Below are 15,677 nucleotides of genomic sequence, written 5' to 3'. Positions count from 1 at the left end.
TTGAGAAGTTTTTAATTGTATACATATATGTATGTGCATTCCACAAAACTCCGGGCCATATGTTTGTGCACTTATTTTCATTTTCTCGCTAAAAACCTAGATTCCTAAAGTTTCTGTTTAAATTATATTTTCTATATGTGTTGCACACGAAAGTAACACCAAATTTTTATTTTTTTTGTTTGAAGGATATTACAAAGTTTTCTGATCCTGGTTTCTGCCTAAAAGTCATCGCAGTGAAGTTATAGTCAAAAGTGACACCTACCCTTCAATTCTGTGGAATGTACTGGAAGAAATGTTCTTTGATGAAGTGATAAAGTTTTATTTCAGCTCTGATAAAAGTGTGACAATTTTTTTCCAATAAAATAACAAAAAATAATTCAGGGGAAATAGTACATTAATGGTTTCGTTATGGCGTTCTAATTTTAAAACAATTGTAAGAGTTTGTAACATATGATGTACATATGGTTGTGTGTTTTATCTTAATGATAAAAGAATATAGATTGAAGAAGAATTTTGACAGTGTTAATTGGAATTCATAATAAGTTTCCTTTATTTATTGTTTCCAAGATGGCACTCTTTGGTTAACTATTAATGTGAAATAATAAATGGGACAGACAATTTTCTTTCGGATGGCTTTTTGTGGTTTTGTTATTTGAATTTACAAATTTTTGGGATAAAAATTATAACATTCTTGTTTTAAAAGTTTTGTTTAAAATTTCATAGATAGTGCTAACGCTTTCATTACAACTTAAAGGACCAGAAAATGGTCTGATTTGATCACTGCAATTTTATCGATATTTTTTTTTTTAATTTTCACACAGAAGATTTTATCAATACAATTTGTGTTTTTTGAAATAAATCAAGGAGAGGAACGTGACTATCTCTTTTTTCTTTCTTTCATTTTTATATCAGCAGATGGGTTACCCTTAAAAATGAATATGGACTATAAAAAGATTTTCACCACGTGACACATGCTTTGATGAAGCGAAGTGTACTGATAAGATCAGATTATTGTTGTAAATATATTAAAGTTAGAAAAAAACATTTTAAGTAAATTTAAATGCTAATAGAAAATTAAAAATATATAAGTCTCTAAGATTATATTATTGCATTAAATCAGCATAAGCGTTCTAAAAGGTGAGATGCAGACAAGTCAATAAAACAACAGCCAGCGAAAAGACATGAAAAGTAAAAAAAGTGTTCTTGACTACACTGGATGCAATAGACACGCCTTGAGCTCGCTTTCTTTACTAGAGTTTTCAAAAAAGGATCCTGCCATAAAAATCTAATAGAGTCTGGATTTTTTTAAAATCAAACAGTAAATGAATAATCTGTTTCAACTTTTATACTTTTGTTTAAAACTAAAGATCAAAAGAAAAGCCGAAAATTAAAAAGGGTTTGATCGTGACACGACAAACACCGGATTTTTTAATCAAATTTGGTTAAAAACTTAAAAGTTCACTCATTCAACGATGCTAAATCAAAACATAAAAGTTTCAAACAACATAAAATTCGGTTTGTTTTGGTTTCACCATCGTCCAGTAAGTCATGTCCATTTTTTATTTGCAGACATTCAAGCAAACATTGCAATAGGAAAATAGGTCAACTAATTCCCTTGTTTCGTGATTAATATTACTTGTACGAGTAACTTTGAAGACAGCATTTCAAAAGAGACAGAGAAAAGGCATTTTGGTTACTCAAGCCATCTCCTAAGTATGACGAAGAAACTGAGAAGTAACGAAAGTATACACTGAATGGAAATAAGTGAATTAAAGAATCTAACAACTTAGACAAAACTTCACCTTCGCAGAATTAAAAATTACAATACATTAACACGTTAATTGTAAACCTACCTTACATCAAAAAGTTTAATGAAAAATGTTCTAACACAAATCTATTCGTTTTTTAACTCAAACATATGATATATAAAATATTCATTACTAAAATTGGTTATTATTTTTCTAGAAAGAATCGCCAGCAATTATGGCTTGAAGTTTTGTTCAATAACATAATTTAAACCTATTGTTGGTTTTTTGTTCATCCAACAAACGAAAAATAATATAAAATTTTCAAGGATATTATGAACGTGTTTTCCTTCATATTGCATTCTTTAATTTATACGGGCATTTTTATAAAGGTTTGGCTATAGTTCAACCGTCGATGGACGCAGGTTTGGAGTCGCGGCCTTGGCGTTATTTAGCTTAGTGTACAAAAAAATATTAAGAAAAAAACCTTTGCAGTTTTAATACTCGTCTGCAAAAAAAAAACAAAGATATCTTAAAAAAGATAAATACAAGGAAATTTTGTTGGAGATTCTATATATGGAATTCGCAAATCCATACTCACTTTGTTTAATTCCCATGAAAATCTGCCAATATTTCAGTCCTAAGGATCTTCAGGAAAGGCTCTGTTCAGTAAATCACAAATCACAACCTCGTTCCCAGCCCTGCTGTCTCCCTTTCTTATATTAGAAGGGCAATCTCAGTCCTGATGTCAGAGAAGATACGGCATACCCTGGAGCGATCTTGCTTTTGCTTCATTCTTGCCTCCAGAGCACTTAAAGATCTTACAAAAGCTCTGGAGAGGAGGATAATTTTCCTTTGCTTATTTTGTAGTTAGTAACACACCCTGAAAATTTGAACTCAAATGGATAACCTAATCCATAGTATTTCAAAAAACCAAATTCGCAAAAAAGGCCATTTAAAGAGTTGAATTTGACGTTTCAGAGTTTTGGGAAGAGGTTTGACGCCGCTAATTTGACTTTCATAGCACCCTAGTTAAGTCTGTTAAGTCGTTTATTTTCACGGCACAAACACTGCGTCCAAAATTCTCGAATTTTTCGAGAGTTGTTGCCGCTAAAGCTTCGATACAATACTCTACTTTGTGACTTTGTTTAGACAACGCTACAGCGAGAAATACAATGAAGGTAAATCTAAACAGAATTTCAACACTCATCTGAAATGGTTTTGTTATTCTTCATTTCCGCTACAAATACTTACTGAAGATATCACACTGATTGTAGGTGCTTAACAGATCTATATAAAGTAATTCTCTTACATAGCTTAAGATCCAATCCACGAATATTTCCACAAAAGCATCATATTCTTGATGTCTGATATGTTAGCTTTTTTTGTAACTTATGTATTTTAGATAAGCGTTTTTTCTTAAAGACGTGACAGAATTATTATAGACCGCCTTGTTGAGTTCAAAGATAAAATTTTATTAAACTCAGTTTTACCATATGGACTTGTTGACACAATAATTAAACCATTAGTTTCAAAGTCATTGCATATATTCTCATTTTGGAAAAGTTATTTTGATGTGCAAATGCCAACTATTACTAACATTAAAACCTTTAATAAAACTTGCAACTAAAAGTACAAAACAAAATCATTTTGAGCTACAAAGATTGTTTTATTATGCCACTCAAATTGCCTAAACTTTACCAAAAACCTGGAAATAAATATTTTCTTATCAGCAGTAGTCGTAGATGAATGAAAGCAAGCACAAACAAAAGACTAGACTTGCGATAATAAATCACCATTTCGTCTGAACAGTAAGTCGGACGTAGATTAAACTCGTGTTCTAAAAACGAATGTGTTTTGACATTTTTTCATTCACACCTGGCTATAAAAAGATTGTTTAATAAGAAATACAACATTTAAAAGTTTTATCGACATCAAGTATAGCCAACTGGTAGCCTTATGGTAGAGCGCTCGCTGCCAGTGCGGAAGGTCTTGGGTTCAAACCCCGCCCGAGTCATGCCAGAGAGTATAAAAGTGTGTATCTATCTTTTCTGCTAAGCGCTCAGCATGAGAATAGGATTGATATCTTAGGCGGTTGTCTAGTTGAGCGATTGCTGTGCTTGCACGACTTTCGTAGCTCAGATGGGAGCTTTAAATGCAATAGGCCCCCTTTGCTGGACTCTCTTGGAAAGCAGTGCCAATGGGAACTAAAGAGCCTATGCTGGGTGAATAATAATAATAATAATAATAATAATAATAATAATAATAATAATAATAAAAATAATAGCTTTGGATGTTTTGAGAGGGTGAAGGAAATTCAGTTTTTAGTTAGACAGAACAGAAAAGGATGGGTTTAGAATATCATTTAAATTGTCAAAACCTTACAACTTTTTTACTAATCGATTCTAGCCTCCTTTTCATACTGAGGTCGTATTTAATAAATTCAAGTAAAAAAGCTGGTTGTCTACTTAGTATATTATTTTGAATTAAACAGAATCTATTAAATTTTGCTATAAATTTTTTATGACTTGTTAACAAAAGAAAGAAAAACATGTTAAAAAAAGGAAGAACAAACACCGTACGACGGCACATCAAATGAAATAGAAAATCAGTTCCGGGAATATGTTCTCTTTCACTACAGCAATTTTAAATAAGTACCGCCGGGTTTTTTTTAAAGGGTTTTCGACAAGGATGATTTTATGCGGGTCCTTTTTTGAGTTTAACGTCAAAAGCTTGTAATATAAACATTTAAAGATAATCATCATAAAACATCTTGAAACTAATAAACTAGCTTTTTTATAAGTTTATAAATTTATAATATATTCGGTTTTATTACTATTTTTTACTGCTAAAAAAAGCTCTTGTTATTATGTCCTATTCTGTTGTTGTGTTCAGCAGTTATTGCGCGTGATAGCACGCACGCTTCCTCACCTTTTCAAATTTTGCGCAGCGAGAATTTTATTGTGTTTCCATCACTGCGCCTGTTTTTAAGATAACGCAGGTCGGGTAAACAAGACCGAGCAGGAGCGAGACCGGGCGGGAGACAATTTGATGGGGCAGATTAAGGCGGTTTCCATGCACCAACTTTTTGGGCGCAGTCTTAAAGAGCGCTGTGACTTTTAAACTACGCATACGCATTATTGAAATATTTACCCTGAGCTAGAGCTTTTGTATGAAAGCTCTGCTGCCTTCACGCTACATTTTGCGTTTCAACAGCCAATTAAAACTAACCTCGTCCCCAGGGCATCTTTTTTTTGGGAGATCAATACGGCGATACCCACATGGCCGAGGTTGGTTCGATATGAAACCTGATTGGCGCGGATATGTCGCATAATTATTGCGTCGCACAAAGCATTTTAGAGGGACGGCGAGTCTTTGACGAACAAAAGAAAGCTGTTCGTATTAAAATGGCGGAGGAGCTGTGGCATATTTCTTTTTTCAAACTAAAACATTTAATAAAAAGCATTACTAAGACACTTTATAGCAGCCTCGTTCCCAGGGCATTTTGCGTTGTTGATAAGTTCAATAACGACTCAGGGGCCACAAGACCCTGGGGACGAGGTTGACTATATAGTGATCCAGTAGGTTAATAGTAGTTAACTAGGATAGTTAGGTTAACCTTCATAGCCATTTTATTATTAAACACATTTATCCGCCCTAATTCCAAAACATTTATAGTGAATATATAAAGTTATATATTCGACTGATAGCCTTGTGGTAGAGCGTTCGCTTTCAGTGCGGGAGGTCTTGGGTTCAAACCCCGGCCGAGTCATGCCAGAGACTATAAAAGTGTGAATCTATCCTTTCTGCTTAGCGCTCAGCATGAGCATAGGATTGATATCTTAGGCGGTTGTCTAGTTGAGCGATTGATGTGCTTGCACGACTTTCGTAGCTCAAATGGGAGCTTTAAATGCGCTAGGACCCCCTTCGCAGGACCCTCGTTGATAGCAGTACCAATAGGAACTGAAGAGGCTATCCTGGGTAAATAAAAAAAAAATAATAATAATAATAATAATTGTCTTGAAACTTGTTTGGAGTTCTTTAAGACCAATCTGATAAATATTAATTATAAATGTTTTATATAGGCATTTTGAGGAAGAGTAAAAGCATTGAGCAAATAATAAAAAAGAAATTTTTGGTAAATTTTTCTTGCTAGGCCTATAGATGGATTCCAACGTGACGTCATTTGTTTACTTTTTCCACGGTAATCTTTACAGTTTTGTTTAGAATGACATTTTAAAAGCATCAGGAAAAGAAAAAGCAGAATTTATCGATGTAAACAAAAAACAGCCAAATGGAAATGGTTTCGGCACTGGGCGCAAAATATTGTTGTATGGAAACCGACCTTTATTAGATTGAAAGTGTACAAGGACGGTACGAATTTTGCAGGAATCGAGCCAACTGTCAGTCCCATGTAACTTGTGATTCTTGTTTTAATTTTCTTCTACTTCTATTTTTCAACAGAATTATTTCCGTCGGCATTGTCTCCTCCGGTAACTCCCTACTAGATAAAGCTCGAATAATAAAACTTAGAAATGCTGGCAGTACTAGCTAAAAAGCAATCAATTGCCACAAATATTTTGTTTATTTTTGGGTAATGATGTAAAATTACCTTTCTATACCTTATCTAGAGCGAAAATTATTAAATATAGACTGATGAGGTTGAAAATGTTTGCACTCTTTTGTTTTCGTTCCAATTTTTTTTGCGTGTCCATTTTTTGTGCGCCTATTTATTGTGTGCTCCCGTCATTATTTTAATGTACTTTGCATTGATACAAACGCCAAAGATACACTTTAAATTTTGATTTTTACAAGGCTACTAACGCAACTATGATTTTGATGCAAACAACCTCAAGTTTTGAATAATTTTTTACAATGTGAATGCCATGATAGCAGCGGAAATCCCTCACGAAACAATAAGCATGGATACGTGATCTGACAGCAAGAAGTAAAAACTCGGCGGTGTCATGTAAACAAAAAATACATGCCAAAACAGTGAGAAAAAAATTTACGTCATACAAAAAAACTTTGCATATTAAATATACGAATGGGTAAATAAAGATTTTTATGGAGGTTTTTTATTTTCGTTGTCAATAAAACTAGTCTCTCGCCACGTGACCACACTCGCGCCTTTTGTTGTTCTCGTGGGTAACGCGTATTGTTTAGGTTCTGTAGATAAGACAGTCGTATACAGAGAAATTATAAGCTTCGGGCGACTTGAATAGCTGTTGTTTGAGTTTGTTTCTTTCTCGCAAATGAGTCTCTTATGAAATCTGTTCATCACGCACGCTGTGAAGAGTTATCTTCATGACACGTGCAAGTCATTCTCAGGAGCCTAATTTCGCACCCTCTGTTGCTTCGATGCTTTTTTAAACAATTTTCTAAAAGAGAGTATCTCTTACAGCTACGTAAAAGAGTTACCCGGGCGGAAATAATGTTTAGTAATAAAGTCACTTCAAAATCGTATTTAAACCCGTGTTGCAACAACGTATGTTATAAACGACACAATCATGCGGACAGCAAGTAAGTTCTGTTATTGTTGTGAGTATGTTACCGATTGAAAATAGCTTCTGGTTCACTCTTCGTCGACTTTATATTAATAAAAACATTTCTGTAAGAGCCAAAAAATTTATTTTACCTCAAAAATATGTTTCGCAAGATCAAAGCAATTTGTTGTGGTTGATCTTATTTTACCACTATTATTACAATGTTTTTTCGTGTTTAGGCATAACTTGTGTTCTGGTTGTTGCGTTGTCGCTTGTTCATTGTAACAGAATATATCGCGACCCTGCTCTGATTCAACGCATACCAAAACATGTTAGGGACTCCATCGACGCGGTTGTAGAGGAAAGAGTAAGACGCGCCGTTTCCACACATTTTGGCGATGAAGATGATGATTATTTTGTGAAAAACAGACAAAAAGCTTTAAATGACGTGCTGGAACGAGAAAGACGGGACGGTATCGTAGTTTTTACAAGAAATGCTTTTTTTTTACACTTCCTGCATTCATCAGATAAGGTTAAAGACATGCAGAAAAAATAATTATGCGGCTCTGATTAACATAAAGGGTGTAATGTAACATTTCGCGGTCAAGCAACGGATAAACAAAGGAAAATTATATTTTAACTTTGTAGGTTATTATTTTTTAGTTGACAATTCCACAAGTAATTCCACAGCAGAAGCCATCTATTCACCATGGACTGACTTTGGATCATGCACGGCTAAATGTGGTGGCGGTGTGCAAGTTCGCAGTCGCACCTGTCTCTATGGTAACTGTACTTCTTCAAATTCAGAAGTCCGAGAGTGTGGCACACTACCATGTGTATCAGGTATGTTCATTCTCCTATAGCAGATGTTAAAAATTATTCTCGTAGAAGGTCAGTTTTCTCGCATGTTTTGTTCTACACTGTTTTGCAGGTACGTACGTCCTGACCAGCATAACTGCACTATCGCGTATTCCAATGGAAGGAGCAAAATCGTTCAAGATATTTCGTATTAAAGGTTTAAGATTCTTTGGTTACATAACTGCAAGCCTATTAACAATTTCAAAATGGAACCCATTAACAAACGTATTTGAATTCCATCAAAGTATTCCTGTCACTCAAGGAATTTCCTTCGACCTTATGTCAACATATCCTCGTTTCTATCTTGTTGTTATTGAAAAAGCAATTTCCATATTTCCTGGTCGATTTTCCAAAATGTATTACTATAATCCCATACTAACGAAATTTGATGCGACTCAAGCTATTTCATTTGATGTCTGGAATCCATCCGCTGTAAAAACATTCGATGTGTTTGGAAAACCTTTCATGGCATTGGTTAACTACGAAACAAAAGGTGCGTAGTCTTTTAATCTATCTACTCTAGACATCGCATCAAGGCAAAATTTGTTGCCTGGCAATTATCTACTTTTTTAGTGTCCACAGATTATGGATTCGATAAAGAGGCGTTGATTTGCGATGGACAATCAAGAACGGTCTCTTGTCCAACTGGAACCATCATTTCGATAAAGAAAACCTTTTATGGTCGTGTGTCTGCATGGGAATGTGCTGCCAACATGGACTTTCTACTAGTAGCTAACCAATACTATAACTGGTGTGTCATTCCGGGGGTAAAAGAAAGAATCTCGCAGCTATGTGATAACAAAGAATCATGTTTATTAACTGCACAATCCAGCCTCCTCACCAATTTGGATTCTTGTTTACAAACGAACAAATATTTAAAAATCAGTTATTCGTGCGGACGTAAGTTACTCTCGAAACTGTTCCGCGCGTGTTTGTTTATATTTATTTTTCAATCCTTAGGCATTTATCTGTTCTAGGCGTTTCGTACATGGGTGCTCCAATCTTCTATCGCTGGGATGGTATTGGTTTATCACTAGTATCTGGAGAGAAATTAGTGACGTATGGAGCAAAGGATGTTGAAGCCTTCTCTATCCACAATCAAAATTATGTGGCAGTAGCTAACTATATAAACGATCAGAAAAGTCATCATTTGGATTCTGAAGTGTATGTTTACAACTTGCATAGTGGAAGGTACGTAAAAATAACACTTTTTTACGTCGCAATTTCAGATAAGCTGCATGAAAAACTAATCACCTATTTGCAGGTTTCAGAGTCTTCAAAGGATTCGCACTGATGGTGCTGTGGATTGGGAATTCTTCAAAGTAGGTGAAGGTTTGGCACAGGAATACTTTTTAGCTGTGGCAAACCACGTGAAAGTCCTACCCAATGGTATTACTACTTTCGAAGTCGAATCTGTTATCTATAAATGGAACTGGAATTTATTCGTACCTTTCCAATGCTTTAAAACATACGGTGCAGTAAAGTGGACAGCTATCACAGGTTAGCAACTTGTAATTTGAATTTTACGATACATCGAATTGATTTTATTCTCAGCCAAAACAACCGGGTTTCATTTTTAGGTATAAACGGAGAGTTTATTTTGACCATTGTCAACAAGTATGGCAACACAACATTCTATGCCTACGACGGCTGGAGATTCTACCAAACTAAGATTCAGCCGATGGACCCGATTTTCAAGAACGCTCAATCTCTTCAAAGCTTTCTACAACACGATCAAACCATGTTAATAGTTCAAAACGAAGCTGTCAACGCATCTAATACTTACCAAATAAGTTTCATGCAAACCTTTCCAAAATACGAATTACTGGAAGAAACATTGCTGGCAGTTGAAAAATTAAATCGCACTGTATACGAAGAACTTATACCACAAGTAAAAGCTTTCAATGTTACTTATGAAGCTGTGAAAGAGGATATTGTTTTTGTTGACCAAGATTTTAACATTACAGGTAAATTGCCATGGTTTTAAACTATTTTTTTTTGTGTGCAAGTGTAACATTTTTCTTCACAAACTTTTTAGATCATAAGCTCTTCCGTACACTCAGCGTGGACAACACCACATACGTTCAAACAGCCACAGTCGAGGAAGTAAATCTGTCGCCTGCAGAGCTGGATTTAAAAAGGCGTCAGGATATAGTCGCATTCTTGATAGAAAAGCATAGAACTGATGTCGTGGTTGCCAATTCGCTTTTAAATCGCACAGTTACGATTTCGACTGACCAGGTTATCAGTTCTGTTAAAACCTTTGTTAACGTTTCTGCATCGACCCTCAATCTTTCTGGTGCTATTAATATAAATGGTACACTCAATGATGTTAATCTCTCTGAACTTAATGACAATGCATTGTACATTAACGAAAATGCGACTATTACAGCAAAGTTTACCTTTAACGAAAGCACAGTTCTAAAGAGGGATTTGATGGTCACTGGTTTACTAAACGACATTAACCCTAATGAAGTCATCACTATTGATCGTGATGAACTTATTGTTGGCTATAAAACCTTTCAAGGAGCTAATTTTATCAGTCGCACAAAAGTGCCAGATCTCACCGTGGATGGATTTGTGAATGGGATGCAGCTAGATCAATTCTTCACTGTTACAGGAAACCAAACTATAGATGTTCCGTTCACCTTCAACAATACAGTGATAGTTCGTGGTAACGCTGAAGTGACGACCACTGTCAATAAGATGGATCTATCAACTGTGGCTTCAGATGCAGTATTAATTAACGAAGAAAACGCTACCATATCTGCAGAAAAGTACTTTAAACATGCAGATTTTACTGGCAATCTGGACATGAAACCATTAGCAACCATCAATGCCATAGATGTGTCAGAAATTAATAAGCATGGCATTCATCTTGGTGCCGATGATATCATTAACTCATCTCTTGTGTTTATGTCGAATGTCAGCTTTTTGGGACCAGTCACAGTTCAAGGCAGTGTCAACAACGATAGCGTGCATGATGTCGTTTATTTAAATGTTCCTGGTATCATCACTGGTAAGAAGCATTTTGAAAATGATTTGAAGTTAAAAGCCCCACTTACTGTTGATGGTACGGTGAACAACGTCAACATTTCAGGTAGAGTTGCAATTTTACCATACTTGTTCAACAAAAATTATTTTACTCCTTTTGTATCTGTAAAATATGCATTAGTATACATGTCTTTTAGGAGACGTATTGGATCGAATTAATAGCCAGACAATAACAGGCGTAAAGACTTTCACCTCTGACGTAACAATCAAGGGTGATTTGCAAACAACAGGTTTAGTGGATAATGTGGATGTTTCTGAAGCATACGCTGACTCAATCTTGATGAACACAACACAAAATATTACAGGTTATAAACAAATCAACAACTTAACAGTATCAACATTAGATATCAAGATGTGTGACTATGATTGCGCCTTACTGGACGTACTAACTAAACTGAAATATCAAACTGCTCGAAACGGAAGTGTTGTGGTTATTAACGGAACAAAAACTTTTGTCAATGGGATGACGGTAAATGCTGATATTAATGTAGATGGTATGGTCAATGGTATTAAACTTCCTGCAGATTTGCTCCTCCAAGGAGGTAACAAGACTCTGTCTGGCTACAACGTGTTTCAAGAAAATGTCACCATCTATGGTCACATAAACCTTACTACGATAAACAACGTTAGTATATCAGACTTGTACGAAACAGCATGGCGAAAAACTGAAAACATCACTTTGACTGGCAACAAAACATTTACTGATGACGTTTATTTTGGCGGAAATTTGGACGTGTACGAAAATATTGACAGTATCAAGTTTGAAGATGTTGTTTTGTCGTCGACCAATCAAACAGTCACTGGTAATAAGACGTTCAAAGCAGACACGTATGTATACGACCTTTCTGTTCACAATATGACAACCTATGGTTTTATCGATGGCGTAAACTTGACCGATTTGAATGAAGAACTAGTTAAGCTGTCGGGCGACGTAATCATAAAAGGAACCAAGGTATTCACAAATGAAGTTTCTTTTGCTGGCAATTGGACCATAGCAGGCTTAATTGACGGTGTCAACATAACAGAATTGGACCAAACCGCTATGCGTTTAGAGGGAGATCAAGTTGTGACTGGATTAAAGGTAAGTTTGGGAACTGGATAATAAGTTGTAAAAGAAATGTAGTTATAGTGTTAGCACTAAATTTTTTTAGACGTTTACATCAAGCGTAGAAGTGGGTGATGAACTGACAGTCTCAGAGTTGGTCGATGGGGTCAATTTAACTGAGCTTTCCCTCTTTGCAATATTGAGAGACGGAGACGAGTACAATGTTACTGGAAATATAACTTTTGATCATGTGACGGTAACAGATAGCATAAAGGTCGATGGTTTGATCAACCAACAAAATCTATCAGAAATTGTAAATGATACTCTTAAAAATTATGGTGACCAGGTTGTTACTGGTAGTCACACTGTTTCTCATCTTCACACGACTCAGAATTTCGATGTTGAAGAAACAGTAAACGACATTGAGTTTGCCGAACAAGTGATCCCACTGAATGAAAGTATCGTTGTTACAGGAACCAAGACATTCACAGAGGATATACGTACAAACAACATAGATGTGGATTACATAAATGGCATTAATCTGCAAAATTTTTCCAGGCGTGTTTTAAAAGTAAATGAAGATGCAAACATAACAGGTTACTTCACTTTTAACTCGGAATTATCACTCGATAATAACCTTACCGTCAATGGCCTTATTAATACCGTCAACATCACCGACATCGTTTCGACGACGCTTACAAAACACGGCGATCAAACAGTTTTCGTCCCCACAGTGTTTACCAACGTCATATTTGCGAACGACATCGTCAACAGCGATTCATTCAACGGTATCAATCTAACAGAGTTCAGCAAAAACGTATTTTACAAATGTTACGGTAAGAACGGAAACATCTCTGCTAATTACACCTTCCATGATGTTGTTCTTGAAGGTGGACTTGACACTGAAGACTTAACTGTGAGTGGCCTCATAAACAACCTGGATCTGCATCAGCTGCAGCAGGAGATTGTAACAATTTATGGAAGACACAATATTACTGGCAAGAAACGCGTCTTAGGCTTTCTATCAACTGTTAACCTGGACGCTGACACTATAAATGGCTACAAAGTTCCAGATGATTTTATCTTGCTTACTCGAAACGAAACCATCACTGGCAAGAAAATATTTTCGGATGACTTATCGGTATTGAATGACGTGACTATAGCAGATGGGAAAACCGTCAATGGATACGATCTATCTGAGTTTAAACACAATATTGTTCTGCTCAACGATAGTGATACGGTGGTTTCGCCAGTTGAGTTTTTGAACACAACCGTTGTGGCTAAAAATTTGATCGTTTCAACAATCAACTCAGTTAACATCTCAGCAAGTAAACTGCTTCTGTCAAACGGAAATCAGACTGTAGTTGGTAGCAAAACCTTCCTCGCTGTTCATTCTGAGAAAGATATAATCAGCGCAAACGACGTGCAGGGTTTTGACTTGCACAAGATGGAAACCGAAACTGTACTTTCTGGACGTCAAAATACAATTTCTGGCAAGAAAACGATAGTGGGTAATGTCACTGTTACAGGTAAGAAACTGGATCCTTAAATGCAAAAATATCAAATTACAAAATATGGCAATATCAGTTTTACATTTCAGGTAATGTGGAAACCAACTTCGTGGATGACGCTAATGTAACAACGTTATTTTCTGGTTTCAACAAAATATCTAACTTCTTAGACCGAGATTTAGTGCATTTAAACAAAACAATTGCTTTGCACAAGAAGATTATTTCGCAACTCTCTGACTCCATTGACAACATTCATCAAAATATCGAATACTTCACTGAGGAACAACGAATTTTTTTACCATATATTTCAATTTCCATGGACGTGTTGGTTGATCAAAACAAAACGTGGCTTGCAATTCCAGCACTGAGTGACGTTGATGGTCGTTCTTGCACAAATTCAAGCGTTTACACCAAAGCATATGATGGCAATTTCACTATCCACACGGTTGTAAGTACCTCTCCGTATATTTACACACCACACGTCTTCAATCAGAAATTAACAACGTATTCCTTCTTCAGGTCTTAGGCAATGCTGTCACAAATGTCAAGCTTATCAAGAAGAATGGCTTGTATCTGGTGTCTTCTTCCAATAAAATCAACGACGGTTGCTTTCCAACACTCCCCGTAGCAAACGAACTTAGCATGACATATCAATACAACAACAACACGAATACATTCGATCAATTGACACAAGTCAATACGAGTAAAGCTGCGTTCGTGAATACTTTCATGAAAGGAGACGACACCCTGATGCTGTACACTAACACGTACAACAAGAAAAATCATTCGACATGCGTCAACCAATCGTTATATTTATTTGAAACGAATACTTACACTTGGTCAGCATCAGTACCTGCTTGTGACGTCATCAAATCCATTGTTATTGACAACAGCGCTGAAGTTACCACTATTGCCATATTGCGAAGGAGTTTTGTAGTGGAAATTTATAACATCTACACTAATTCTACACAGCATCTGAAACAAACCATACCTACATTTTCTGCTTCTGACGTGACACTGTTTTCTACGTCTTTCGGAACATTCCTCGCCATAGCCAACACGTACCAAACGAGCACAGAAGCCTTGGCTACATCCTATTCTGTCCCTGTTTCTGTATACAGGTAAATGTTTTTACCAAGAAAGCACAACTCGTTAAAAGCTGTTTATTTGTATCCGCGTTTTTATTTCTAGTAAAACATCGGACGGCATGTTCACACACTATCAAGATATTGACGTAGCATCAGCCATTCGTGTAAAATCTTTCGAATTAGGTGTATACAGTTATTTAGCTATTGCGAAGTACAACCAGGAAATTTTGATATTAAAGGTATTTCAACCCAGTACTTTTCAACCAAATGTATCACGCAATTGCTACTAATTATCCATTTCTTTTTATTTAGCACAAAGGTATCGGAAAATGGGTAACAGAATTGACCATACCAATTCAAGGTTTAGGCGGCATCAAAGATTTTAAATTATGGAAGGCATTTGATGACGTGTATTTAGCTGTCTTGTCCAACGACCAGTGGATTGAAAAATTTCCATCCAAAGTACGAGTTATGAAGGCTGTCCTTTCGACTGCTGTTGAAGGAAGTGTCGTGAAAGAGAAATTACAACAATAAATATAAAATTATTTATAATTATACGAAAATTATTAAATGTGATGTAGATAGAATATGTAAAAAAATATATACATAAAAAATTTTTCAAAAAAATACACCAATTTGATTGATTTGAGTTCGTAATTTAGAAGAAAAGTAAGAAATTTGGCCAGGCTTACGTCCAGCTTGCAGAAGATTGTGCTTCATTTTACCATTCCTATTTCTGTCCACCCTCGCTCCAGCTTTTAACTTTGCGCTCAGAATTCTTATTTTCACACGATTCTTATTTTTCGGCTATTTTTAGCTATGAGTCAGCATCAATGCAACCCTGTTTTTTTTGTTACCTGAGCGAAGCGAATACGTTAATATTGCTATTG

At 35.7% G+C, this 15,677-nt stretch overlaps 1 protein-coding gene across 1 annotated transcript; it reads left to right on the top strand.

Moving 5' to 3' along the window:
* The first annotated feature begins 7,170 nt into the window (after positions 1-7,170).
* Positions 7,171-15,422, top strand: LOC130654575 (uncharacterized). Its single transcript, XM_057457185.1, has 15 exons — positions 7,171-7,268; positions 7,471-7,704; positions 7,895-8,074; positions 8,163-8,582; positions 8,663-8,989; positions 9,067-9,280; positions 9,354-9,589; positions 9,670-10,056; positions 10,128-11,189; positions 11,281-12,224; positions 12,295-13,717; positions 13,789-14,147; positions 14,219-14,820; positions 14,891-15,026; positions 15,100-15,422. The coding sequence occupies exons 1-15, from the start codon at positions 7,256-7,258 to the stop codon at positions 15,319-15,321; spliced, it is 6,759 nt and encodes a 2,252-aa protein (XP_057313168.1). The 5' UTR covers positions 7,171-7,255; the 3' UTR covers positions 15,322-15,422.
* The last annotated feature ends 255 nt before the right edge of the window (positions 15,423-15,677 follow it).

Source organism: Hydractinia symbiolongicarpus, chromosome 8 (assembly GCF_029227915.1).
Source record: "Hydractinia symbiolongicarpus strain clone_291-10 chromosome 8, HSymV2.1, whole genome shotgun sequence".
Taxonomy (NCBI): Eukaryota; Metazoa; Cnidaria; class Hydrozoa; order Anthoathecata; family Hydractiniidae; genus Hydractinia; species Hydractinia symbiolongicarpus.
This window is presented reverse-complemented; position numbering and strand designations above follow the sequence as displayed.

Bases quoted from the DNA above. Each gene is read 5' to 3' on its own strand.
- LOC130654575 (XM_057457185.1), top strand. The intron at 9,281-9,353 runs GTACGTAAAAAT...ACCTATTTGCAG, and splicing joins TACAACTTGCATAGTGGAAG to GTTTCAGAGTCTTCAAAGGA. The intron at 14,821-14,890 runs GTAAATGTTTTT...TTTTATTTCTAG, and splicing joins GTCCCTGTTTCTGTATACAG to TAAAACATCGGACGGCATGT.